Source organism: Gorilla gorilla, chromosome 23, assembly GCF_029281585.2.
Source record: "Gorilla gorilla gorilla isolate KB3781 chromosome 23, NHGRI_mGorGor1-v2.1_pri, whole genome shotgun sequence".
Classification (NCBI taxonomy): Eukaryota; Metazoa; Chordata; class Mammalia; order Primates; family Hominidae; genus Gorilla; species Gorilla gorilla.
Genome location: NC_086018.1, coordinates 20863083 through 20886447, shown reverse-complemented (window position 1 = coordinate 20886447; position 23365 = coordinate 20863083). Strand labels below are relative to the sequence as shown.

Here is a 23365-nt window from a genome sequence, read left to right as displayed (position 1 = left end):
CAGGCAGGGTGTGACAGGTCTGTCCAGCCCTGAGGGTACAGCTGTCTCCAGTCTCCAGCTCACTCCTGATCCCCGGGGCCACGTGTCCAGAAAACCTGGGCGCTCAGATCAGCTGGGCACAGATGGCCTGTCCTTCCAGCACCCCTGCTGGGGCTTCCTAGGAACCGACTGGTGTAGACTCCAGGCAGCAGACGGCCAGGCTCTGCTCACAGGGTCCCTGGCTCCTCCCATGAGGTCATCCCATAGAACTGGCTGTGCCCCTGTCAAGCCCTCCCCACTGGCCCCTCACCAGCCGTCAGCTGCTCTCCCTCCCTTACCCTTTGGGCCCTGGGGGGTGATGGCTCCGCGATCGCCTGCCCAGAGAGTGCACCACTCCCCATGCTGCCCCCCACCTGGCTACACCCTGTAAAATGTGCCTTACCAAGCCCTCCCACGTGCGCAGCCTGAGAAGCGGGCTGTGCCTTGCTGGCAGCAGACCAACCAGCCGCCTAGCTCTGCTCAACTCTGCCTCTGCACCCCATAACTCCCTGTCAGCGCTGGCCCCACACCTAATCAGCCAGCCAGTACCCAGGAGTGGGCCCAGCTTCCAGCGGGGAGGGCGCTGGCCAAGGTGCTGACCGAGCTGGCAGACACAGGAAACCAGCCTGTCTCTCTGCGGGCCTCCGCCCTGCTCCCACTGCACAGACCTGTGGGGAAGTGGAGGCCCAGGCCCCAGCCCAGAGCAACTGGGGACTGCTGGGCTTGGTGGCTGGAGAGGGTTCTGGTACCAGAAGTCTCCAGGGCAGCCCTGGCTCCCCATTTCCTCCCATGCCCCAGGATGGTCACTTCGGCTGCTGCAGGAGGGGTGGGAGGGGCATTAAACCTATGAGAGAGGGGGTGGGGTCACGATCTTCAGCTGTAGTGGGCCGCTCTGGGTCACTGATAATGGAAGTGACGCCTGCACAGTAAGCACAGAAGTGTCTCAAGGCCTCTCTGCAAGCACAGACCAGCCCAAGACTGGAGCCTGGTCCACCCCAGTGCTGTCCTCAGACTGATGGCCAGTGCCACATGACTCATCTAGGGTCTGATACATCCCTGTGGCAAGAGCTCAGTTCCTAGTCTGAAGGCTGCTGTGTGCAGGGACCCTGGAGCAAGAATGCTTGTTTGGGGGTCAGGCCTCAGCCTCCCACTGGCTATGTGAGCTTCCCCTGAGGTTCTCCATCTGTGGAATGGATGACGATGTCTTGATGTGGCTCTGGGAGGACCCGTTGAGCCACCGCAAGGGCTGAGATGGTGGCACTTGGCAGCCAGTACCCCCTGGGGAGGTGGCAGTGTGTGCACAGCCCACCCCTTCAGGAGGCCAGGGGGCAGAGTGGCTGGGGGGTGTCTGGGCCTCACCTCACCTTCTGTGCGACTGGGAATGGCATGCACTCCACAATGCCCTGGTAAGCCTAGGCTGGGACAAGGGTGATAGGGATAAAGCAGGCCAAGGTGATGAGGGCCACAGAGTGGCAACCAGAAGTATGTGGACAGTGCAGCCTCCACACCAGGCAGAGGGCCCGGCCCATCCAGTATGTCTCCGTCCCGCGAAACTGCCTGCCACTGGGCTGAGATGGGAGCACCAGGGCTCTGGTAGGTCCTCACTTCCTCTGGACAAAGCAGGCAGGCCACCAGCCTTGCACCCTGCTCATGTCCCTCAGGGCCACCTCCATGGCCGGGGCAGGCAGAGAGCACAGGGCTGCCCAGTCACCAGGTCTCTCTGCTTCATATCAGTGGACCTGGGCTCTAAGGAGGGCCATCAAGGCCTCAGGCTGGCCCACTCCATCCTTGAGTCAGGGTCCTACAGACTGACACCAGGTGGGCCTGCAAGTCCCTCATCTGCATGGTCCTCTCATGCAGGGTGGGCCTGGGGAGGACCCAGCCTGGCTGAGCTGACTCCCAGCACTTCTCCAGGTGCAGGGGCAGCCTGGCAGTTGTCTGAAGACCCCGGGATACACTTAGGAGCTCATCAGTGAGGCCCAGTGGGTGCCCCGAGCAGAAGGCAGAGAAGGGACACCTGCACCCCTGTGTGCAGGGGTGTCACTGGGTTCTTTGGCCCCATGCCCGTCCCCCCTCCCCCCTGCCCCATGGGAGCTGGCTTGGTAGAGTAGGGGATACTAAGGACGTGGCCTCCGAGAGCGTCTTCTGGGTTTGGAGTCCCCATTCCGCAGGCGGGAAGAGGTGGGGGACCCCTGAAGGGTTACGGGTAACATCAGTCCTGGATCCCGTCCCTAGGTTGGTGCAGAGAGGGCCACAAAGGCCCAGGAGGGCCCCCAGAACTCTCTTAAGCCTAAGAAACAGTGCAGAGCCTGTTTCTTACTGAAAAATGGGGGCGACCGTGCTCCAGCAAAGGGCTTCTGTGCAGGGGGCCGGCGGGGAGGGGTTCATGGGTTTCGTGAGGCCAGGAAGGGAGTGGGTAGGCAGAGGCCATGCCCAGGCCTCCGGACAAAGCCCTTGCCCGCTTGGGGAGCGGGCCAGCTTAGGCCGCCACACTCTCAGGCCTGGGGCCCGGCCCACTGCGGCCTGGGCCGCCATCCCCTCGGCCTCCTGCAGGGGCCGCCGCCTCTTTAGGAATACACCACCTTTGTCTGGGCCCGCGCGGCGCGGGTGCACTGCGCTGGCTGAGCGCCTCCTGCCGCCTGGCCGCCCACGAACCCCCCTCCGCCCCCCCCCGCCCGCGCTCCCGCCGGCCCGTGCCCGCCAGCCCCGGCCCGGGCCCCGCGCCCGCGCCCAGGTGAGCGCCCCGCCCACCGCGAGGCCCAGCCCGGGTCCGCCCCCGGCCCGCCCCGGCCGGCCCAGGGGAACTGGGCGGATTCCTCGCGCGTCAAACCACCTGATTCCATAAGCCATTCATCCGCCTAGACTTGTCCCGCGGCCAGGCCCGGCCGGAGCGGCGGCGCCTGGATGTGGACCTGGCTGCGGGGAGACGGGCGCCGGCCCCAAAGCGACTTTCGGTCCTCGACGCGCCCCGCCCCACCCCTACGATGAAGAGGGCGTCTGCTGGAGGTGAGTGTCTGCGGTGCGGGCCTAAGCTGGCAGTCAGGCCCTCGGATGGGGAAACAGGCAAGTTAGGGGGGCCTAAAAGGGGTGGATGGGGTAGGTGGAGCCGTAGACAGATTCTGGGGAGGGGACTAGCTTCCAGGTCGAATCCCTAGCGAAGCCTTGCCCATCATCCAAGCCCCACACACCACTGACCCCGCCCCCTCCCAGTCCAAGGGCAGCCTGGACCCGCTAGATAAGCCGCTGGACTTGGGGCCGGCGCTGCCCCCCAAGATAGAGGCTGGCACGTTCAGCAGTGACCTGCAGACCCCACGTCCAGGCAGTGTTGGTGAGGTCGGGGCAGCCACACCTGGGGAGGGACATGGGTTGACCCCCATCTGCCCTCAGTCTGACAGTGGTCTACATCCCCAGAGAGTGCCCTGTTGGTGCAGAGGACCAGCCTCTGCCACCCCCCGACGCCTGCCATGTACAAGTTTAGGCCGGCTCACGGGTCCTAAGGCACTTTCTGTGGATGAGGCGAGCAGGTAAAGAGGCGTGGACTGCCCCCCACTCCTCCCCTGCCTTGCCCCCTGCCCCCTGCCCCCTGCACGCCCAAGCCCTGCCCCCCAGGCCTGCTTCCAGGAGCTCTCCCCACAGCTCTCACCCCGTGAAGGCCCCCCCCACCAGCCCCACCTCTCCAGCAGAGGCCACATCCCCTGAGGCCACACCCCTCAGGGCTCTGCCTGGGTCACCAAGGGCCTTGCGTGACTGGTAGGACCCTGCCTGTGTGCACCCAGAGCTGGGACCCACGGAGGGGAGCAGGGTGTCCTGGAAGGGGCTGGCACGGGACGTCCAGGCTTGGCATCTGTCCCTTGGCCAGCACTGTCCTAGGCCAGGTGGGCGGCTGGCCCCAGGAGCACTGTGTACCAGGATGCGTGGAATTCCACCATTAGTCACTCTGTAAGGCCTATGGGAAGACTTTGGAAGAATTTGAGACCTGCCAGAGAAAGCACATTTTTCTTCCCTGAGTTGCATGAGTGTTCTGTGGTCACTGGAATGGTGAGCAGCACAGGGCGGTCTGTGCAGTGATCAGGAATGCTGAACAGCCCCAGGGCGCCATCCCTCCTTCTGGGCCACCCAGAGAGGCAGGCCTGTGGCTGGGCCCGTGCACCCAGACCAGCCCCATCCCTGGGGACCTCTCCCTTCAGGATTGATGTCCTTCCTGGAGAGAGTTACATGGTGGAGCAGTGAGTCTAGGCTCCTTATCAAGGGTCTGAGTCTGCAGGCATGCAGGGGCCATGCCTCTTAGGAGGTGGTAGCCCTGCTTGGAGATGAGGGCTCCGGGTATGTCATCTTCCTGGGACTCCTGGGTCCAGTGGGGGATTGGGTCTGGTTGGCCAAGTGCATTGAGCCTACATTGGCCCTGATCCCCTTCTGGCTTTGTGGTTCCTGAGGCTCTTGTCCCTAGCCCAAGCCCAAGCCCATGCCCACGTGCCCATCAAAGAGGCTAGACGAGGCCCCTCCTCCCTGTGGTTGCCCTGAGTGGTAGGCCCCTGGGACTGCGTAGCTCAAAAGGCTGAGCCCTGGGTGTCTGCAGTAGCCAGCTGTGGCCTCCCTCCTGCTGCAGAGCCCCTGCCCCTCAGCCATGGATGCTCAGGGACAGGGCCATGGGTCACTATGTGGCTCTTACAGCTCCTTGAGGCCCAGTTCCTGAGGCCGCGGTGCCAGGTGTGGACCCCGTGGGTGCTGACTGGCGGCTGCAGGCAGGGTAGCAGGTGGGCAGTGGTGAGAATGCCTTCTGCCTACAGGTTCCAGGCCCCGATTCCCTGATCCTGGGGGACGACAGCATCCATAGCCTGGACTTTGTGTTGAGCCGAGCCTGGACCTCCCTGACTATGGGCCCGGGGGCCTGCACGCAGCCTACCTGCCATCCCCACCGCTCAGTGCCTCTGATGCCTTCTCATTGCTTTGTGCTCCCTGAGCCTCAAGGCCTCAAGCCGGCAGGGCAGGGACCACGTGGCCCTGCAGCCCCTGTGCTCCGAGGGTGGGCCTCCCATGCCCCACCGTAGCATCTTTGCTCCCCCATGCACTGCCCAACCGCAATGGCAGCCTGTCCTACAATAGTGTGCTCAACCCTGGCTCGCCTGGTGGCCACGCCTGTCTCGCCTATCCAGCAGTTGGCGTGGCCGGATACCACTCACCCTACCTGCACCCTGGGGCAACGGGCAACCCACCACGGCCCCTGCCCCACAGCTTCAGTCCCGTGCTGGGCCCCCAGCCCCAGGAGCCCTCGCCTGTGCTCTACGACATCCTGTCCAGGACCATCATGGCATCCGTCCAGGAGCGCAAGGACAGGGAAGAGCGTGAGTGCCTGCTGCGCTCCCAGGCCGACTTACTCTTCGGTGACCCAGGCGTCTATGACGCTCCCAGCTCCTACAGCCTGCAGCAGGCCAGTGTGCTGTCCGAGGGCTTCCGAGGTCCTACGCTGTGCTACAGCTCTAGAGATGACCTTGTGGCCAGGCCCGGCTTCGGTGGTGCCTGCAACCCTGTCCTGCAGACATCACTGTCCTCGCTGTCCAGCTCCGTGAGCCGTGCACTGCGGACGTCGTCCTCCTCCCTGCAGGCTGATCAGGTCAGCAGCAAAGCCCCGGGGTCCCGGCCCAGCAGTGGCTCACACAGGTCGCCCGCACGCCAGGGCCTGCCCTCCCTGCCCGGCACTCCCCACTCACCGTCCTACACAGGCCCCAAAGGTGTCACCTTCATCCAAACGGACCTCCCAGAGCCACCGCCCTCGCTGACTGTGCAGAGGTGGGTGCTGGGAGGTGCGGGTGGGCTTCCTGGCACAGGGCAGCTGTCCAGCTGTCTGCAGGGCCCCTCTTGGCTGGCCACTCATAGGTCATCCCAGGGGCCTGAGTTTTTCTCTGGGGACGAGACAGGGAGGATGCGCCTCACCCTGCCTTGAAGGCCTTGGCTAGCCCGTGTGGCCCAGCTCTGAGGATGTCCTGGGCATGCTCTGGGGACAGGGTTTGGGAATTTGTGTCCTGATCCCAATGACTTGTTCTTCCAGAGCTGGCACAGACCCAGCACGTGGGAGGCCATGGGGCTTTCTCTTTGGGGCCAGTATCATGTGGCAGCCTGGGCCTCCTTTAGGCTGTGGCTCTGGCTTCCTGGGTCACAGTGGCCCTGTCTACCCGGTGCTCTCCCTGGGCCTGCTTTGCTGCATCTCTAGGAGGCTGGGGCTGAGGATATTACCTAGCAGCAGAATGTGCCTCCCTGGGTGGCCGGGCCCTGGCCCTCCCTGTGGGACATAGTTCTAGGAAGCAGGGGCTTCCCTGCTCATAGTGGGGAAACTGAGGACTGGAGAAAGCAGGCTGGCTCCAGGCACCCGGCAGGTTGGTGACTGAGAAAGCGGGGTCAGCTGGCTCACAGGCCCAGGTCCAGGTAGGAGAGCTGCACACCTGCTGGGGCCAGGACCCACGCCGCGGACGCATGGTGTCCTCACGGCATCTGTCGTCTGTCACCCTGTCTGGGCCTGGAAACCTCAAGCACAGGCTCAGCTGTTTCCTATCGTCAGATGCGGCCCCAGGGGGAGAGCCCAGCCCAGCCCAGGCCACTTGGCCACAAAGGGGCTGAGGGCACAGCAGTCCAGCCCTGAGGAGGCCTCCCCTACCCCACAGGGTAGGAGTCTGTTCAGCTTTTGTGGAGTTGGGGAGGAGGCTGCCACTGGGAGTGATGAGTGGGGAGCCCGAGACCTAGAAGTGGGCAGCATTGCAGCCAGGCAGGGATCGCAGCCCGGGGACAAAGGGCTCTCACCTCGAGAAAGTTTAAGCAGCAAGGATAGAGCTGCTGTTGGTCAGTGCTGGTGGGCGGGAGGGCAGCCCCTCATTTTCCTGAGAGAGAGCAGGAATGAGGCCAGGCAGAGTGGCCGGGCTCCCAGTGCAGAGCAGGGCAGGGGCTCCATTCAGTGCCTACCTGACTGCCCCATGCTCTCTGTGGCCAGCGCTGCCTAGGGACCCAGGGACTTGGGAGGGTGGTGGCAGTTCTGACGACATCTGTCCTGTGATGGCACAGCCGCTCCCCAGGCAGGCTCTGCATCTCCCTCCTACTTTCTGGGTGAACCCTCCGAGCCTAGAGGGCAGGGACTGCCCAGGGCCCCACGACATGGCTACACCAGTCCACGTCTGTGTCGTCTCTGTCCTGTTGCCTCCTCCGTCCTCTGTCCCCATGTGTTTGTGTGTTCACCGTGTGCATGCGTGTATGTGCTTGTTCTGATGCAGGGACCACCCTCAGCTGAAGACTCCCCCAGGTAAGCTTAATGGGCAGTCTCCGGGCCTGGCCCGGCTGGGACCTGCCACAGGCCCCCCAGGGCCCTCTGCCAGATCTACATGGCACACGCTGGTTAAGAAGGTGTCTGGCATGGGTGGGACCACGTACGAGATCTTGGTGTGAGGACTGACCGCCACCCATCCGCCGTGGTGCCGCGGGGACCAGGACCCCGCAGCGCACCCCCGTTCCCCATCAACTTCTCTGCCCCAGGGACCCAAGGCCACCCCAGCCTGGTGTGGACCCATTGGTGGGAGAGAGTGCCACACCTCCACAGCTTGCCCCAAGCCCTCTGCCTGCCCGTCCACTCATCTGCCCATGGGGAAGTTGGCTCACTGGGCCAAGGGCCACTGGGCTGGTCTGTGTCTGGGCCCATCCCATGGCTGGGGCAGTGAGAGGGCCCAGTCAGTCTCTTTGGGGCACCCTCTCTCAGCCAGGCTTGGCCCACTCCCATCACCCATGCACCCCAGGTCATCGCCAGGCCAGCCCCCAACGGTCCCCTTACGGATGGGTCCCAGAGATCGACAGAGGCACCCAGGGCCCCCGCCGTCCTTCCGACACAGCCTGTGGGTTCCCAGACCGAGTGTCCCCAGCCAGGCTACTCCTAACGCGTTGCCTTTCATGGACCCCGCTGGAAGCTCGTAGCTTGGCAAGGCCAATGATGCTTCTGCTGTGATCTGCTCTGGGTGGTGGTGGATAGGTGGACAGATGGCCAGCCATGTGTCAGTGCTCCGGCCGCCGTCGTCCCTTTCACCAAACCCTGAACCTTTGTTTATGCTCTTATGGGAGGCAACGGGGCAGGCGGGAGCAGGCACGGGGGTGATGCTGCCACGGGGCCTGTGACACCCAGAGCCCCCTCCCCAGCCCTCAGGCCCTCCCTGCCAAACTGGAGAACCCCTCCCCAAGGCATGCCACGTCCCCAGCCCCGGCCTGGCTGCGGTGCTCACGCCGTGGCAAAGCACACTGGGGAGGGGTCAGTGCTTCCCTTGGTGTCAGGGACCTGAGAGTAAGCACACAACAGCGTCCGCTTGCGTTGTTTCTGTTTTATGTTTTTATATCTACATCTATATATCTATAATTTTATTTTAAAAAAGTTATTTTGATTCTTTCCTCGGGCAAGGCCAGGACTGTTGCTGCAGGACCCCCAGAGTTAGGGGAGGGCAGGGGCCAGGCCTCAGAAGAGGGGGTGGCTGCTGTCTGGTGTGCAGGGGTCGGTGGGTTCCTTGGGGGCATTTCTGTGGACTTGGGCTGAGTCAGAGGCTTGGAAGGAGGGGGTGGCCGATGGTCTGTGGCTGGGAAGTGTGAGGGTCTCTCGCCTTGGGTCTGCATCAGTTCTGGCAGTGACAGGGTGTTTGGGGGAAAGACTTGGGTCTGCCGCTACCCACAGGGAATCCCAGGAACCCGAGAGCTTGGGGAGATGAAATGGGGGTGCATAGGGGCCACCTGCTGGCTCAGGGCCCTGTAGGGGCTGCTGAACCTGCTAGAACTCTCCTGCCTGCCAAATGCCAGGGGCAGCGCTGAGGGAGTGTGAGGGGTGCACAGCTGTTCGGGGCTGAGACATCCTGGGCTGGGGCTATCTCAATGCGGGAAGGGTGTGAGCTCTAGGGCCCTGAAGCTGGTGCCGTGCTGACCAACTTTCTGCTTCTCTCTCTCATGGATGCCATGGCCCACGGGGTGGATTGGCACCTGCACCTGTGGATGGGGGCAGTGTGGCCAGCCTTGGGTGCCTCCTGGGCTGCACCTGTGCCACCTTGGCCACCCGGAGGACCACCCACCACTGCGGGCCCCCTGGAGCCTGGTCGCTGGGGCACCCCCATGCGGGGCCATGTGCTGCCTGCCCTTGGCTGCCTCCAGTCTTTTCCCCAGCCTTTCCGGGCCCTAACAGGATGACAAATAGGCGGCTCTGGGGTCTGGGGCAGCCCAGCTGGGGACCCAGGAGGTCAGACTGCCATGGACCCTGGGGCAGGGCTGGGGGTGGGCTGGTCTCTCTTCTCCACCAGCCACAGCTTGACAGACTCCCAGCCTGCCAGCGCCCGAGACCCTGTGTCCACGTGACCTCAAGGAGTCCCCCACCTGCTGCAGGGGGTGCAGCACCCCACAGGGGGCAGCCCCAGAGCTGTGGGGACCAGCACGACCTTTGCCCAGCCTCCCTGCCCAACCAACCTCTTTAGACTAAGCCACTTCCTTCTCTGGGAGCCCAGGCCTCCGTGGAGTGGGCTGGGGGGGGGGTCTCAGGTTGCCCCCGAAGGTTTCTGTACTCCTCCTTCCCTTCCCCTGACACATGAACAGATGACTTAACTTCCTGGAGCCGCCAGCCTGGTGAGCCATTGGCCCCTGCCTGCCACCAAGGTCCTGTGGTCATGGCCAGCTCTGCCTGGGCCCCACTGGGGTTGCCTGCACCCAAAGATGATGCCGCTGGGAGCTCAGAGGGCCCGAGGCCCAAGTCCTGTGTCCTTCAGCAGTGGTACAGCCTATGGCAGCGTGGCATCCCGTCCAGCCCTTCTCCAGCACAGGGTCCCTGTCCCTGGTTTACCTTGGGCTGCGGCTCTATTTCTCCCATTTTGGGATGAGAAAGCCACAAAACCATTCTCTATTGTTCTTAAGGGTATCCCTGCTAATTAATTCCCCAGATACAATTTTTGGTGTTGATCTCCACAGTTCTGTCTACCAGTGTGGCCCCCTGGACCGGACAGGGCCCTGGGTTGGGGAGGTGACAGGACCTGGGCAGGGAGGGTGGTGGCCAGGAAGGGAGGGGAGTTGCATGAGGGGCATGAGGTCAGTGGATCAGCAGGTTCAGCGCTGAAAACCTGACCTCTGAGGTCCCTGGGAGGGCCTGGCCCAGGGGGCAAGACCTGAGGAGCCCCCAGTCCTTACTGCTGTTGCCTTTCAGTGGAGACCCTCCTAAGACGCCTTGGGGGGTCAGAGCCCCGTGCAGAGGGGCTGCCTTCTGGAGGGCAGGTGGGATGTGGGGTGGGAAGCCGGCCCTGAGCTGGGGTCTCCACCCTGAGGGACCCTCGCTGCCGGATCGCCCCAGCGTCCCTTCCCCAATTTCCACAGAGACGTGCTCACCAGCTACATATGTCATGACTCTATGTCCAACCACAGGCCCAACCCTCGGGACAGACCCCGCCACCCCCCTTCTCTGCAGCTCCTGGCAGGGACGGTGCACAGTGGTGCCGTGTGCAGGGGGCCAGCGCAGCCACTGGGCGTCTGGGGCAGCGCTGGTCGCCTGGCCACCTCCTTGCTGGGGCCGCTGGGCCTCCGGCCTAGAAGGACAGGAAGCCGTCCACCTCAAGGCGCAGGAAGGGCTCCAGCAGGGCCCGGAGCTTCCAGACGGTGGCACGGCTCAGCAGGGGCGGCACCAGCCCCTCGAAGGGCCTGGGGTTCACCATGTACATGTAGGCGACCAGCAGGGTGCCCAGCAGCAGCCTCAGGATCAGCAGCCTACGGGCGGCGGCAGTCAGGGCCAGGGGCATGCAGGGGGTCTGGGGGCTGGGCTCTGCCACACAGTCACCTACCAGAGCTGGCCTGCCAGGCCCTTGGAGCTTTCCAACTTTGGCCTCCCTTTGTGTTGGGGAGGGGAGCCCACTCCGAGGGTCCAGGCTGAGGGCGGGGATCCCTGGCTTTGGGAAACCCTCCTCAGACAGGGCTCCCCGCACTGCAGCCCTGGCCCATTCCTCCTCCACAGGCTCCTGCAGCCACTTTTCAGATGCCCCCCACCCTGGACCTGCTCTGCTGGAGCTCATTTCTCCCCCTTGCCCAAGCAGGGTGCTGGGTGGGGGGCTGGTCTCCAGACCCAGAGTGGAGCATGGGGGGCTCACTGCCATGCTCGCCATCTGCGGCTCCTTCCTGGCCTGAGTGTGGCACTGGGCCCGCTCCCTGCAGAGCCCTCACTGTCAAGACCCCACGCCCTCTACCCCGGCACCCACCCCCGGCTGAGTGCTATGGAGGTAGCGGGGGAAGGTCAAGGGTCAAGGATGTATCTGCCTTGTCCTGACCAGGACCCCTTCCGAGACCCTGCTCAGCCGGCCCGGCCCCTGCCCCCGTGTTACCTGAGAATCCCCAGCTGGATGTTCTCCATCTGGTCCAGCACGCCCCAGATGTCCTTCTTGAGGTTCTGGGGGCCAGAGGAGGTAAGCACATGAGGCCACTGGCCCTGCCCTCCCCGGCCTCTCGCCCGCCAGGCCCCATCCTTCTGGGTGCTGCCCTGTGGGGACCTACCAGGAGCCCGGTGGCCTGGTTGTTCAGGGCCGTGTGCATCTCAGCCACGTTGTCCCACGCCTGGGAGAAGGTGGGGTCACGCCTGAGGAACAGGACCCACTGGGTGGGCCTCCAGCACCCCTCCCCCTCAGCCAGGCGGGCACCTCTGTGATGACCATCTTCTTCCTCTCAAAGCACAGGCGGATCTGCTGCAGCTTGTTCTGAGGGTGGGGCCCAGGGTGGGCTTGGGCAGCATCAGCAGGGTGGCCGGTACCTCCCCGCCGGGCCCACTGGCCTACTGCACGAAGACCTCCCTCCCTAATGAACCCCTCAGGCCCACCTGGAGTGCTGTAGGAAGCTTCCTCCCCCCACAGCCCCTCCCCCAGGCCTACCTGGGACTGCTGCACGAAAGCCTTTTGCCCCTGGGACAGCTGCCGCCACAGCAGCTGTAGAGGTGCCCTGTTCCCCAAGGGCTGCGTGCCAGCCGGGTCGGGGGGCTGTGGGAGAGCCCCCAGATCAGCCCCAAGGCTGTGGGCTAGTGGGGCGTTGGCTGCATGGGGTCCCTGGGCCCTGTACTTACCCAGGCCAGAGCAGTGCAGCTTGAGTGTTCGGGACACAGGGGCAGGAACTGCTGCCCCGGCCCCAGGAGGGCCCCCAGCTGCTCCCGAAGGTCCTGGTTCTGCCTTTTCTGGGGTGGGGGGCAGAGAGAGAGGACTGCCTGTCATGGCCGCTCCTGGGGCTGGGGCTGGGGCTGGGGCAGGGGCGCCAGGTGATGGGTGGGTGCTCACCAGGCTGTGGTTCTCCTGCTCCAGGAAGGACTGTTCTGCAGAGCCCAGAGGCCCACACTGAAGCTGGGACAGGGCTGCCTTGGGCAAGGCCAGGGCCCCTCCCTCCGGTGACAGAGGTGGGCATGGGCAGGGTCTGACCCCAGAGCCAGTGAATCCCCCCTGCCTGGGAGCCCCCTGGTTCGACCCTGGGTGCAGGGGCCAGCCCCACCCGAGCCCTGACTCCAGGTCTCCTTGTCTCAGCCCTTCAGGGTTTCTCGCTCTCTGCTCCTCGCTGGACAGAAAAGATCCTGGCAGCCTCGCCCTCCACCCTGGATTCCCTCCACCCTGGATTCCCTCCCCCCTCCCCCCTGCCCCTGGGACTGGGTAAGGTCTCTGGGACTGCACTGAGTGAGCAGAGGAGATGGGGCCCACGCAGGGTCACACTACAAATCCCTGGCAGTGCTAGTCCAGGCATCCTCCATGGCTGCTGGAGGCTGCGGCTGGGGGACACTGGGGTTGGGGGTGGGCCGCAGGGGCCCAGGGTTTTCAGCCCCTCCATCCTTCCCTTCAACCCCTTCCTGACCCCAGGTCCAGGCTCTGGCCTGGCCCGACCTGCTGCCCTCTTATTGAGGGCTCTGGGTGACCCACTGGCTCCCAGTCACAAAGGCCTGGGTGCAGCCAGGGAGGTCACAATGGGCCCCTTCCACCTGGTCCTGAAGCTGCCCCGCCTGATGACCTCACTGCCTCTGACCCACTGACCCACCATGCGAGTTTTTTTTCTTTCTTTCTTTTTGTGGGAAAGGGCCTTGCTCTGTCACCCAGGCTGGAGTGCAGTGGCACAATGATGTCTCATTGCAGCCTCCAATCCCTGTGCTCAGGCAATCCTCCCATCTGAGCCTCCCAAGTAGCTAGGACTACAGATTTATGCAACCATGCCTGGCTAATTTTTAAATTTTTTGCAGAGATGGGGGGGTCTCCCTGTGTTGCCCAGCTGGTCTCAAACTCCTGGCCTCAAGCGATCTCTTGCCTCAGCCTCTGAAAGTGTTGGGATTACGCACGTGAGCCACTGCACCCAGCCTGGTTATTTTTCTTAAGATGTAAAACAGATAATACACACACACAGTGTGGATTCAAAAAATACCAAACAATAAAAATGGCGCCCAAGCCTTTCCCACTTCTATCTCTTGTCCCTGCAGCCAGGAGCCGCCTCTTTAAGCTCCTCCTGCAGGTGGGCTGCCGTCCCCTGCCCCTCGTCCCCACGGAAGAGGTCATTCTGTAGCCCGGCTTTTATTTTCATCTAATGTATCTCTGAGGTTTTAAAACATTCTTTTCTAGCTATGTATTGAACATTTACTTTATGCCAGATCCAGTACATGCCATTGTTATCCTCTGTTTACAGGTGGGGAAGCTGAGGCAGGAAGCCCTTTAGTCACTTGCCGAAGGCCACGCTGTTACCCATGGGACCGGATTTGGGTGCCCGAAGAGCACTCATCCGACAGTGGGGCCGGATTCACGCCCCGGGCCCGTCCCCTCCTGCTCCCTGGTGCTCCTCACGCCATCGGCCCCGCTGCCTCTCACTGCCCGTGAGTCCCTGTGCCCGTGTCCTCCTTCTTGAACCCCTCAGCCCTCAGTTAACCCTCAGAAAGCTGGCTCGCAGAAGTCCTTGTGTGGTACTTGGGAGGCAGAGGTTGCCGTGAGCCGAGATTGTGCCACTGCACTCCAGCCTGGGCGACAGAGCGAGACCCCATCTAAAAAAAAAAAAAAAGGCCTCACGGGACTAGAAGCGTCTTACCCTGACCTCACACCTGCTGGACATCAGGCTGGGGAGAGAATCGGGGAAGAGGGCATTTTCCAACAGGACTGGAAGGCCAGTCGTGGTCCTTGGTGGTGAGAGCTAGCCAGGCTGCCGGCCTTCTCCCCGGAAGCCTGCAGAGTCCCCTCTGATCCCTGCACCTCTGGGGGGTCACACCAACTGCGGGTGTTTCCTCACCACTCTGGGCACTTGGTGAGCACGTTCTGCCTTGAGACCTGGCATTTCTTTGATAACATTTCTTCTCGTTTCCTGCTCATTCTGGAACTCCTGTCAGTCAGATGTTGGGCCTTTTGGATAGATTCTGTGAGTCCTTCTTTCTACCTTTGCTTATAGATAAGACTTTCCTTGAATCCAAACACACACACTCTCTCTCTCTGCTTTTTAAAAACTTGGTTTTGGGGCTGGATGTAGTGGCTTACACCTGTAGTCCCAGGCACTTTGGGAGGCCGAGGCAGGCAGATCACTTGAGGTCAGGAGTTCCAGACCAGCCTGGCCAACATGGTGAAACCCCGTCTCTACTAAAAATAGAAAAAGTAGCTGAATGTGGTGGTGTGTACCTGTAATCCCAGCTATTCAGGAGGCTGAGGCAGGAGACTGGCTTGAACCCGGGTGGCGGAGGTTGCAGTGAGCCGAAATCACACCACTGTACTCCAGCCTGGTGACAGAGCCAGACTCTGTTTTAAAATAAATAAAAATTAAAAATTGGTTTTGGATTTTAGCAGTCCTGTTTTTCATTTCCAAGACGTCTCTATCATTCCCCGAGCTCCCCTCTTCTTGTTCCAGAGAATTCAGTTCTGCTCTTAGGGATAAAAGTGGGTTTGGAGGAAGGCGAATCTTTTGCTTTCTGCATTTTCTCTCATGGTTCTTTTTTGTTTATTTAGTCTTGGAACTTCCCATGAGACTCAGTGCTCAAATGTCTGGCTTTTCTTTCTTTTTTTTCTTTTTTTTTTTTGAGACGGGGTCTCGCTCTGTCGCCCAGGCTGGAGTGCAGTGGCGCGATCTCGGCTCACTGCAGGCTCCGCCTCCCGGGTTCACGCCATTCTTCTGCCTCAGCCTCCCGAGTAGCTGGGACTACAGGCGCCCGCCAGCACGCCTGGCTAATTTTTTTGTATTTTTAGTAGAGATGGGGTTTCACCGCATTAGCCAGGATGGTCTCGATCTCCTGACCTTGTGATCTGCCTGCCTCTGCCTCCCAAAGTGCTGGGATTACAGGCGTGAGCCACCGCGCCCAGCCTTTTGTTTCTTTTTGATCCCTGTTTATAGGGGAGGCAGGCAGAGCTGCCCGACACTCCTCTCTCCTTGTTAACTTGAGAAAGCCGGACACCCAGGTCTTGGAAGGGAGGCCTCCTGCCTCCAGGCAGCATCTCGGGCTGCAGGGCTGCAGTCGAGTGGGGACAGTCCCGGCTCCCACTCTTCTCGGGCTGCGGGGCTGCGGTCTGGAGTGGGGACAGTACCAGCTCCCACTGCTGTCCTGCCATGCTTGTTTGCAGCACATGTCTCCTCATACCAGTGACGAGGCTACTGCTTGCCAGCTGCTTGCCTTCTTCCTGCCAGGGTGTCCTGCTATGTTAGCCTCTGCTCTCCACTTCAAGAAGTGTCTCGAAAGATCTTGTCTGCAGATGACCTCTCTCCTGTTCTCAGTGCCATGTGGGGCCTCCCCAGCAGAGGCGGCTGGATACCTGGCCCTGGCTACTGGAGGCTGTCTGTTAGCTGCCAGAGGGCGGCGGCAGCCTTCAGGAACCTCCCCTGGCCTCTGCCCTGTTCATTCCTTGCTGGAATGTCATGGGTCTCAGGATGTGCTGAGCTCAGAGACCCCATGGGGCAACTTGGGATGGGGGCTAAGGAAGGCCTCTTGGAGGAACCCTGAGGTGAGGTGGCCCTGAGGGGGGGTGGAGGAGGCTGTGAGCAGCAGGGGAGGGGGCTGCCCCCTGCTGTCTGTGTCCCTGAGTGAGTGGGGCGGGAGGATGAACCCTGCTGTCTGTGTCCCTGAGTGAGTGGGGCGGGGCTTGCCCCCTGCTCTCTGCGTCCCTGAGTGAGTGGGGCGGGGCCTGCCCCCTACTCTCTGTGTCCCTGAGTGAGTGGGGCGGGAGGATGAACCCTGCTCTCTGTGTCCCTGAGTGAGTGGGGCGGGGCTTGCCCCCTGCTCTCTGCGTCCCTGAGTGAGTGGGGCGGGGGGCTGCACCCTGCTGTCTGTGTCTCTGAGTGGGGCGGGGGCTGCCCTCTGCTCTCTGCGTCCCTGAGTGAGTGGGGCGGGGGGCTGCACCCTGCTCTCTGTGTCCCTGAGTGAGTGGGGCGGGGGCTGCCTCCTGCTCTCTGTGTCCCTGAGTGAGTGGGGTGGGGGCCGCACCTGCTTTGTGTGTCCCCAGCCTGCTAGGTGCCCCACAGGGGCCAGGATGCTGAGGAGGAGGAGGTCCTCACAGAGACCGGTGGTTCCTGTAATAAGGAAGACAACACTGGCTTCCTGGGCGAACAGCAGGGCGGGGTCCTTAGGTCACACCGTAGGTGCACAGGCCCAGATAAGCTTCCCCAGTGGCCCCGAGGGGGCGCCCAGGACCCCCTGAATGGCCCAATGTCCTCCCGTCACCCTTGACCCTGGGCACCACCCTCCTTGGCCTGGAAACCCCAAGCTTCCTGATGCCCCTGCCCCTCTCCCCGCCTGTGCCAGGGAAAGCTGCTGCTGTCTCAGTCAGCCCTGAAGCCCCTCCTCCCCCAGCCCCTCTCACCCCTCCCTGTGATCCTTGCCAATCACCCTGAGCCCGAGAAGGTGGGGGACTCTTGGAGAGACGGGGCCCTGGATCCCCAGCCCTGGGGTCCCCCACTCACGGGGTCATATACGCTAACAAAGGCCAAGCGCCCTGCCAAGCGGTGTCCTGGATTGGGGTGGGCATGGGGGTTCGCCTCAGGTCCAGGCTCCGGGATGTCGTGCAGGACAGGGCGCGGCTGCGGTGGGGGCACTGGCCGGAAGCCAGAACTCCCGGCCTCGAGGGCAGAAAGTGTGGCCAGCGCAGCGTGCTGGGAGGGCCGTGGCCCTGTTGCCAGGCCGGCGCCTCCCTGGATATCATTTGCAATGGAAGCCGCTTCCTGCCCATGTTGCCACAGCGTCCAGATGGCCTCGAGGAGCCTGGTTCAGAGGGTCTGCCCTGTGCCCTTGCCCCTCCTCTGCTGCCCAGGAATGGGTTTGGAGGGCAAAGAGGAGGAGAGGCTGGGGCGCCCAGCATGGAGACCCGAGTCCTTCCTGCTGGAGCCGGGCTGCAGTGCAGGGCAGGGGCCAGATGGGGCTGTTCTGCTGTCTGCACTGCCGCCTTGATGTTCCATGCCCTAAGCTCGTTTTTTTTATTTTTTAAAACAGGATCTCACTCTGTTGCCCAGGCTGGAGTGCAGTGGTTCGATCACAGCTCATTGAAGCCTCCAACTGGGCTTGAGGGATCCTCCCACCTCATCCTCCTGTGTATTGGGGACCACAGGTATGCGCCACCATGCCCAGGTAATTCTTTATTATTTTATTTTTGTGGAGACTGGGTCTCGCTATGTTGCCCAGGCTGGTCTTAAACTCCTGGCTCAAGTGATCTGCCCACCTCAGCCTCTCAAAATGTTAGGATTACAGGTGTGAGCCACCTTGCCTGTGCTTGGCTGCTCCCAAGCATATCTCAAAAGCCAGGGAACAGGCCCTGAGTGGATGGAACTCGGGGTCACTGGGCTAGCCACAGCCCTCAGGGGACCCTATCTCCGTGCCCCCTCCTAACCTGGGCTCTTGGCCCACACCCACCCAGGCTGCCTGTCAGGGTCTGCTCCCTCTCCAGCCCTCAGAGCTGCCCTATGGGGAGGGTTGGGGGTCCCAGAAAACCTGGCAGAAATGGCCATGGGCCCTGGCATGGGCACTACCCTTCATGTCCTCCCGGGGCCTGGGCTGTGGCCTGAGGTGTGAGTGCTCCTTTGCCTCAGGAGGGGAAGAGGTGCATGGTGGCCTTCGGTCAGGGCCCATGGGGCTCCAAGGGTGGTCTTGGGCCTCCCAGGTTCCCCTAGACTCACAGCCAAGAGGACGGGTCTGCGGGGGGCTGTGTGAGGGATGCGGTGGCCTGCAGAGTGCCCCACCCTGTCCAGGGCCAGGGTGGCGAGTAGACACATGCCCCGAGTGCCGGGCAGCCTCCCCTGCCTTCCCACCCTGTGGGGCACCCCCGAGGGGACAGAGAACAGATGAGGGCTGGGTCCTGGGAACAGGGTGTGGGGGAAGGGAAGAGTGCTGGGGTTGCTGAGCCCATGACCTCCCTGTCCCTGGGGCCTTCCCATGTCAGAGGTGAGGCTCAGAGAGGTAAGGGCTCACCCTTTGTCTGCCCCGTCCTCAGCATGGCAAAGCTGCTCCCAGGGTGCGGGCGATGGCAGGCCATTTGTCTCCCTCCTGGGTGAGGCTCTGGACACGGCTTTTCACATTTTTTATTTAGGAATCAGAGAGATATAAGAATGTCACCTCTCATGGACAATGTGGCCCCAGTAAATGACTGTCAGCCGGGGTGTCCAGGGCTCCAAGGCCCCAGGAGGTGGCCGTGCTGGGGCTGCCAGGCCCCTGGCTCCAGGGTTGCCGGGGCTGAACTGAACGTGCCCACCCCTGCCCAGGCCCAGGCTCCTCCCTGTGAGGAGCCCACTGTCTTGGCCAGTCCACCTTCTTGGCACTCCCTGCCCACCTGTCCCTTCTAGTCGGAGCCTGGGTAGACAGTGGAGCCTGCGGAGACAGTGTGGCGAGTGCCTGATGGTCAGTGCCAAGGTCATCTCCCAGGTCCTTGCTGGGGCCAAGAGCCAGGACTCCTTACCCGTCCCCTTAGCTGCCCTGTGCCTGCCCAGCACCTGCTGGGGACTAGGCTGCCTATTGGAGCAGGAAACACGGTGCTGGGCTGTGAGCTCCCAGGGCCTGTCTCTGTGTCCCAGCATCAGGCTTCTAGGTTGAGAGAGAGACGGGGGGTGGGTGGGGAGCAGGTGAGGAGCGGCAGGCCCCCTGGAATCCCTCCATGGCCACCCCTCAGTCTCCAGGACTTGTGTGCGGCAGGTACGGGCTGGAGCTGTGGTGCAGTTCCCAGTTTCACCACCAGATGGCACTACGCCCCTGCAGACACAGTGACCAGAGCAGGCCAAGTGGTTTGGGAGTTGCAGCTGGAGCATCCAGCAGGGGAAGCTCTGGGAGGTCAGGGGCAGTGCTGGGGGAGCCCCCTCCCCACGTGGATCCGAAGTTCTCATGGGGGCCTGGGGCAGGGGCTGACTGGGTAGCCAGAAGTTCCTTTGCTGAGTCTAGGGTGTCTATCCCACATTTCACATGGAGACGAATCATCCCAGACACCCCGGCACTGTCCCGGGGCAGTTTGCCACCCCTCCCAAGGGGCAGGGCTCCTGTCTTGGGGCCTTCCCAAGCATAGTAGCCTTCGGGCAGCCCCGGCCTGGCCCCAGGTTGTCCCACTTGTCAGTGGGCAGCTGGGGCTGGGGGAGGGGTCCCAGCTCCTGTCCAAGGTCATGACTGCCCCTGACCAGGGTGTGGCAGCCGCTGTGGCCTGGGTCAGTGAGGTTGTGGATGGAGGGTGGCCCGGGTGTAGGTGCTGCTCTCAGCTAAGAGAGAGCTCATCTGGAGGAAGAACCAGGAACCAGAGGGATGGCCGGGTTCCCAGCGTGCAGGAGGCCAGCTTAGGGTCAGCAGGGGCACCCTGCAGGGACTCCAAGAGGCAAAACAAACCACATGAAGAGTCACCTGAGAAGGAATGACGGAGGCTGGGGAGGTGGAGCCCCCACCTCCAACTGCTGCCTCGGCCCCCACAGCAGGGGAGGGTGGGAGGCTGGTCCTGGCTTTGCCCTGGGAGATGCCACTTGGGCCTTGGTCTGGGGAGGAGGGCTGGCCGGGAGGCTGGATACGGCCACTGCTCTGGAGTGACCACACCATTTCCACCCTGCTTGCCTCATTCTTCTCATGGGGGCCTCAACGGGACACACCAGAGGTTTACTGGGGACAGGGCAGGGGAGGGATCTCAGCGCTGGCCTTCTGGGGCCCTGCATCCACTCTGCCCCTTTCTGACCTGGGCTGGGGCCTCTGCCCTCCTCTGGGCCTGGAGACAGAGCCCTTTTGGAGGCCCTCAGGCCCGACAAGCCTGTTCCTTGGAGCCAGGCTGTGGGCTGGGTGTATTCTGGTGGGATGGGGGATCTGGGGCATGGGGTGGGAGTGGGGCTGGGTGTAGGTTGAGGTTGGTGCCTCAGGCTCTGTGGAATGGGACTGGGATGGCTGCAGACCCTGGGCTTTGGGGTCTGAGCCCAGCCCTGTCCCCAGGCAGGCTGCCCCCTGCAGCCCTAGATTCCCATGTTGGTTGGAGTTGTGATGAGAGGTTCTGGGGCCTCCTTTGCTTCTGTCCAGGACACACAGCTGAGAAGTCACAGTCTGCTACCTGACTGTGGGGGTTTCAAGCCCCACTGGAGCATCCAGGCAGGCCCTTGGGCGGCAGGGCCTCGTGGGGGCAGGAGGGGACCCTGGGAAGTTGGGAACCAGGCCAGGGAGGGAGAGAAGGCAGGAGCACAGTTGTGGGTGTAGGCACCCACCCCGTCCCGAACGGTGTTCCTCCCGGCCCACCCTACTCCAGTCCTCTGGGCCGGCTGCCAGAGGGTGCTGCTTGAGGCCACCTGCTTCCTCAGAAGGTCTCACCTTCAGAGCCAGCCTTTGAGGCTCCTGGTGACCTCAGCCTGTTGCCCTTGACCCTGAGTTTGCCTAGATCAAGTGGGAGGCCACTCTTTGGGCCTCAGTTCTCCCGTTCCCAGGGAGCAGGTCCTCTGTCCCCTGACAGCACCCCTCCTCGCTGTGCAGCCACCACTGCCAGGGTTCTGACTAGGCAATGTTCCCCAGGGGGTGGCTCTGGGCCCTCAGGCAACCAGCCATGCTGGGAGGGGCGGTGGTTTGCACGTGAATAGTGTCACTCGTGAATAGTGTCACTTGGGTCCTTTGCTTGAAGTTGGCTCTGCTGAGTGCAGCCTACAGACATTTTCAGGAAACTCAGTCCACAGGCTGGAGGCTTCTGCTTCCCCACAACCCAAACAGCCTCCAGCCAGCCAGAGAGCCATGAGAACCCAGCCGCTAGCAACTGCCAGCAGGAAACCCACTACCAGCCGCTCACAGATGGACAGCCCATCCCGGTAGCTGGCCCCACCTCCCTGCCCCTCTGCTGACCAACCCAGCAGCTCCTTGGGTGGGTGTGGCCACCCTGCTGCCCCCACCTGCTCCCGGACCCTGTGCCAGGCAGTGCCTTGCCTCAGCGGGGCCTCACCTCCCCCAGAGCCGCTCTGCTGCCTGAACTTGTGATGTCTTGGGTCCTCTGGGCACTGGTGCAATTGGGTGGGATCAGCTTTGGCCAGCAAGTGGGGGGCAGGTGGGTAAATCCTCCCTCTCTGCCATCTCCACTTCCTTCCTCCTACCCGGCTTCCCTGCCTTTTCCCCACTCTGGCTCCAGGGTTGCACTGCTCAGAAAGCTGTCGCTGCCCGGCTGCGCACAGGCCTGATTTTCTTGGGAGTCTGGGCTAAGATTCTGACTGGCCCTCCCACTTACCACCCACACCACCATGCAGCTAGCCAGTAACAGGGCCAGCAGTGATCAGGAGGGGGCCCACCTGACCACCCACCCGGCACCTCCAGCTGGCCAACTCTGCCCGCTCAGGGCCATGAGCTGGAGGTGCCAGGAGCCTTCCGGGTGGCAGTGTGGCATTCTTCTTAGTAAGTCCCGCATCGATGATAAAGGGCAGTATCAGCCCCTCTCTGATGCGCAGTGAGCGGCTCACCATACAGGGGAGGCGTTTAATTTATCTCGGGAACTGGGAGCAAGTTATAAAAATGGTAATTTCTTGGAGATTCAATTACATGTTTTCATTGTTACCCTCGGTAATCAAGGAAACAGTTTTTTATAAAAGGCTGTTGGATGGTCTCAGGAGAGGATCTGGGCCGGGTGGGGGCTTTGGGGACGAAGAGGAGGGCAGTGTCTGCTGGGGGCAGGCAGGGCAAGTGGAGCTGGGCCGGCCCACCAGCTGTTCCAGCCCTCCAGCTCCTCCATTCCTCTCTGGCCTCAGTCTTCCCATCTGCCGATGGGGCCATCTCTGGTAGGGAGGGTCTGGCAGGGGCTGATGAAGTGAGGCATGGCTCCTGGGCCGTGAGGGTGGCTGTGAGGGTAGTTGCGTCCCTGCCCCTCCCTGCCTGGTGCCCGAGCAGTCTCGTCCATCTCCTGAGGCCTCTGCAGGGCATAGAGAGGGGTTCCTCGTGGAGTGCGGACCTGATTTTTTTCCCCAAGTGATGTCTTGGCTCTAAATAACATCTCCAGGATTAATGGTGCCAGCCTCCAACAGCACCAGGTGATTGAAAAAATGGTTTTATGGCCCCGTGGGTGAAATTGAACTTGCATCTGAGGTGTATTTCCAAGATGGGATTTTCCTCCCTGGGAGAGGCGGCACATTCCACACTAATTATAACAGCAGCTCCTCGACATTCATCACCCATAGTGGGGGGGACACCTGTCTGGGGCACAGGGGCAGGGTATCCCTGGGGTCACCTCCAGGCCCCCTAATCTCAGCAGACCCTGAGGGGCTGCTTCTAAGAGATGCGCCCTCACCCAGTGCAGGGCCAGGGAAGGGGGAGGCGGGAGCCCCCAGGCGATGAACGAGCTCTAGCTGGGCTGCACCTGGAAGGAGGCCCCAGGCTGAGGGTAGGACCCCGCTAGTGCTTGCCCAGGGACCCACAGGCCCCTTGCTGAGCAGACTCCAGCGAGGGGCCTGGCCCATCCTGCTGCAAAGGGCTGGAGTCCTGGGCTGAGCTGGGCAGTTGACCTTGGATCTGACTCTGTCTCCCCTGAAAGCTGTTCCACCCCAACGCAGGCTCCTGCAGCCCAGCACAGCGCCCAGCCAGGGTGGGCAGGAGGAAGCCCTTCCTCCGACGGGCCCTCACCGCACCCTGCCTGAGGGGCCTCGAGCCCCAGGGCTCTTGTCTCAGCCCTTGGCCGTGGAGATTCGGGAACTATGGGAGTTTGGAGGATCTTGGTGGCTGAGGGCTGTGCTCATGAAGGACTCCTTGAGTTCGGAAGATGAGGCTCACCTTCTGCACAGCCAATAGATCATTGTCATGGGAACACTGACCACCAGCACCAACCTCCATCCCCCACCAGGGGCAAGTGCCTTTATCACCCATTTCCTAGGTGAGTACAGGGGCTCAAAAAGGGGCAGGGTTCCTGAGGTCACACAGCAGGTGAGCAACAGAGCCAGTGAGGGC

At 62.4% G+C, this 23365-nt stretch overlaps 2 protein-coding genes, 1 long non-coding RNA gene and 1 pseudogene across 4 annotated transcripts in view; 2 read left to right on the top strand and 2 right to left on the bottom strand.

Annotated features, from left to right (window-relative positions):
* Window positions 1-931: 931 nt before the first annotated feature.
* Window positions 932-14813, top strand: LOC101136879 (palmitoyltransferase ZDHHC8-like; annotated as a pseudogene).
* Window positions 8349-11328, bottom strand: LOC109024617 (uncharacterized). Its single transcript, XM_063704908.1, has one exon. The coding sequence runs from the start codon at window positions 11154-11156 to the stop codon at window positions 10587-10589; it is 570 nt and encodes a 189-aa protein (XP_063560978.1). The 5' UTR covers window positions 11157-11328; the 3' UTR covers window positions 8349-10586.
* On the bottom strand, window positions 8349-11453 carry LOC134758219 (uncharacterized). The gene is made up of 2 exons (XR_010133153.1): window positions 11373-11453; window positions 8349-9012 (listed from the first exon to the last, which is right to left on the bottom strand). It is a non-coding gene; the product is annotated as an uncharacterized lncRNA (long non-coding RNA).
* The window catches only part of LOC101136153 (carboxylesterase 5A-like), a 32678-nt gene continuing 23057 nt past the window's right edge, over window positions 13745-23365 (top strand). For both annotated transcript variants that reach the window (XM_055375104.2, XM_019018754.4), the window contains exon 1: window positions 13745-13870. In XM_055375104.2, the coding sequence (XP_055231079.1) occupies window positions 13745-13870 (126 nt within the window). The remainder of the gene's footprint in view (window positions 13871-23365) is intronic.

Excerpts from the sequence above, each read along its gene's own strand:
- LOC109024617 (XM_063704908.1), bottom strand. The coding sequence starts at position 11,156 with ATGGCGAGCATGGCAGTGAGCCCCCCATGCTCCACTCTGGGTCTGGAG.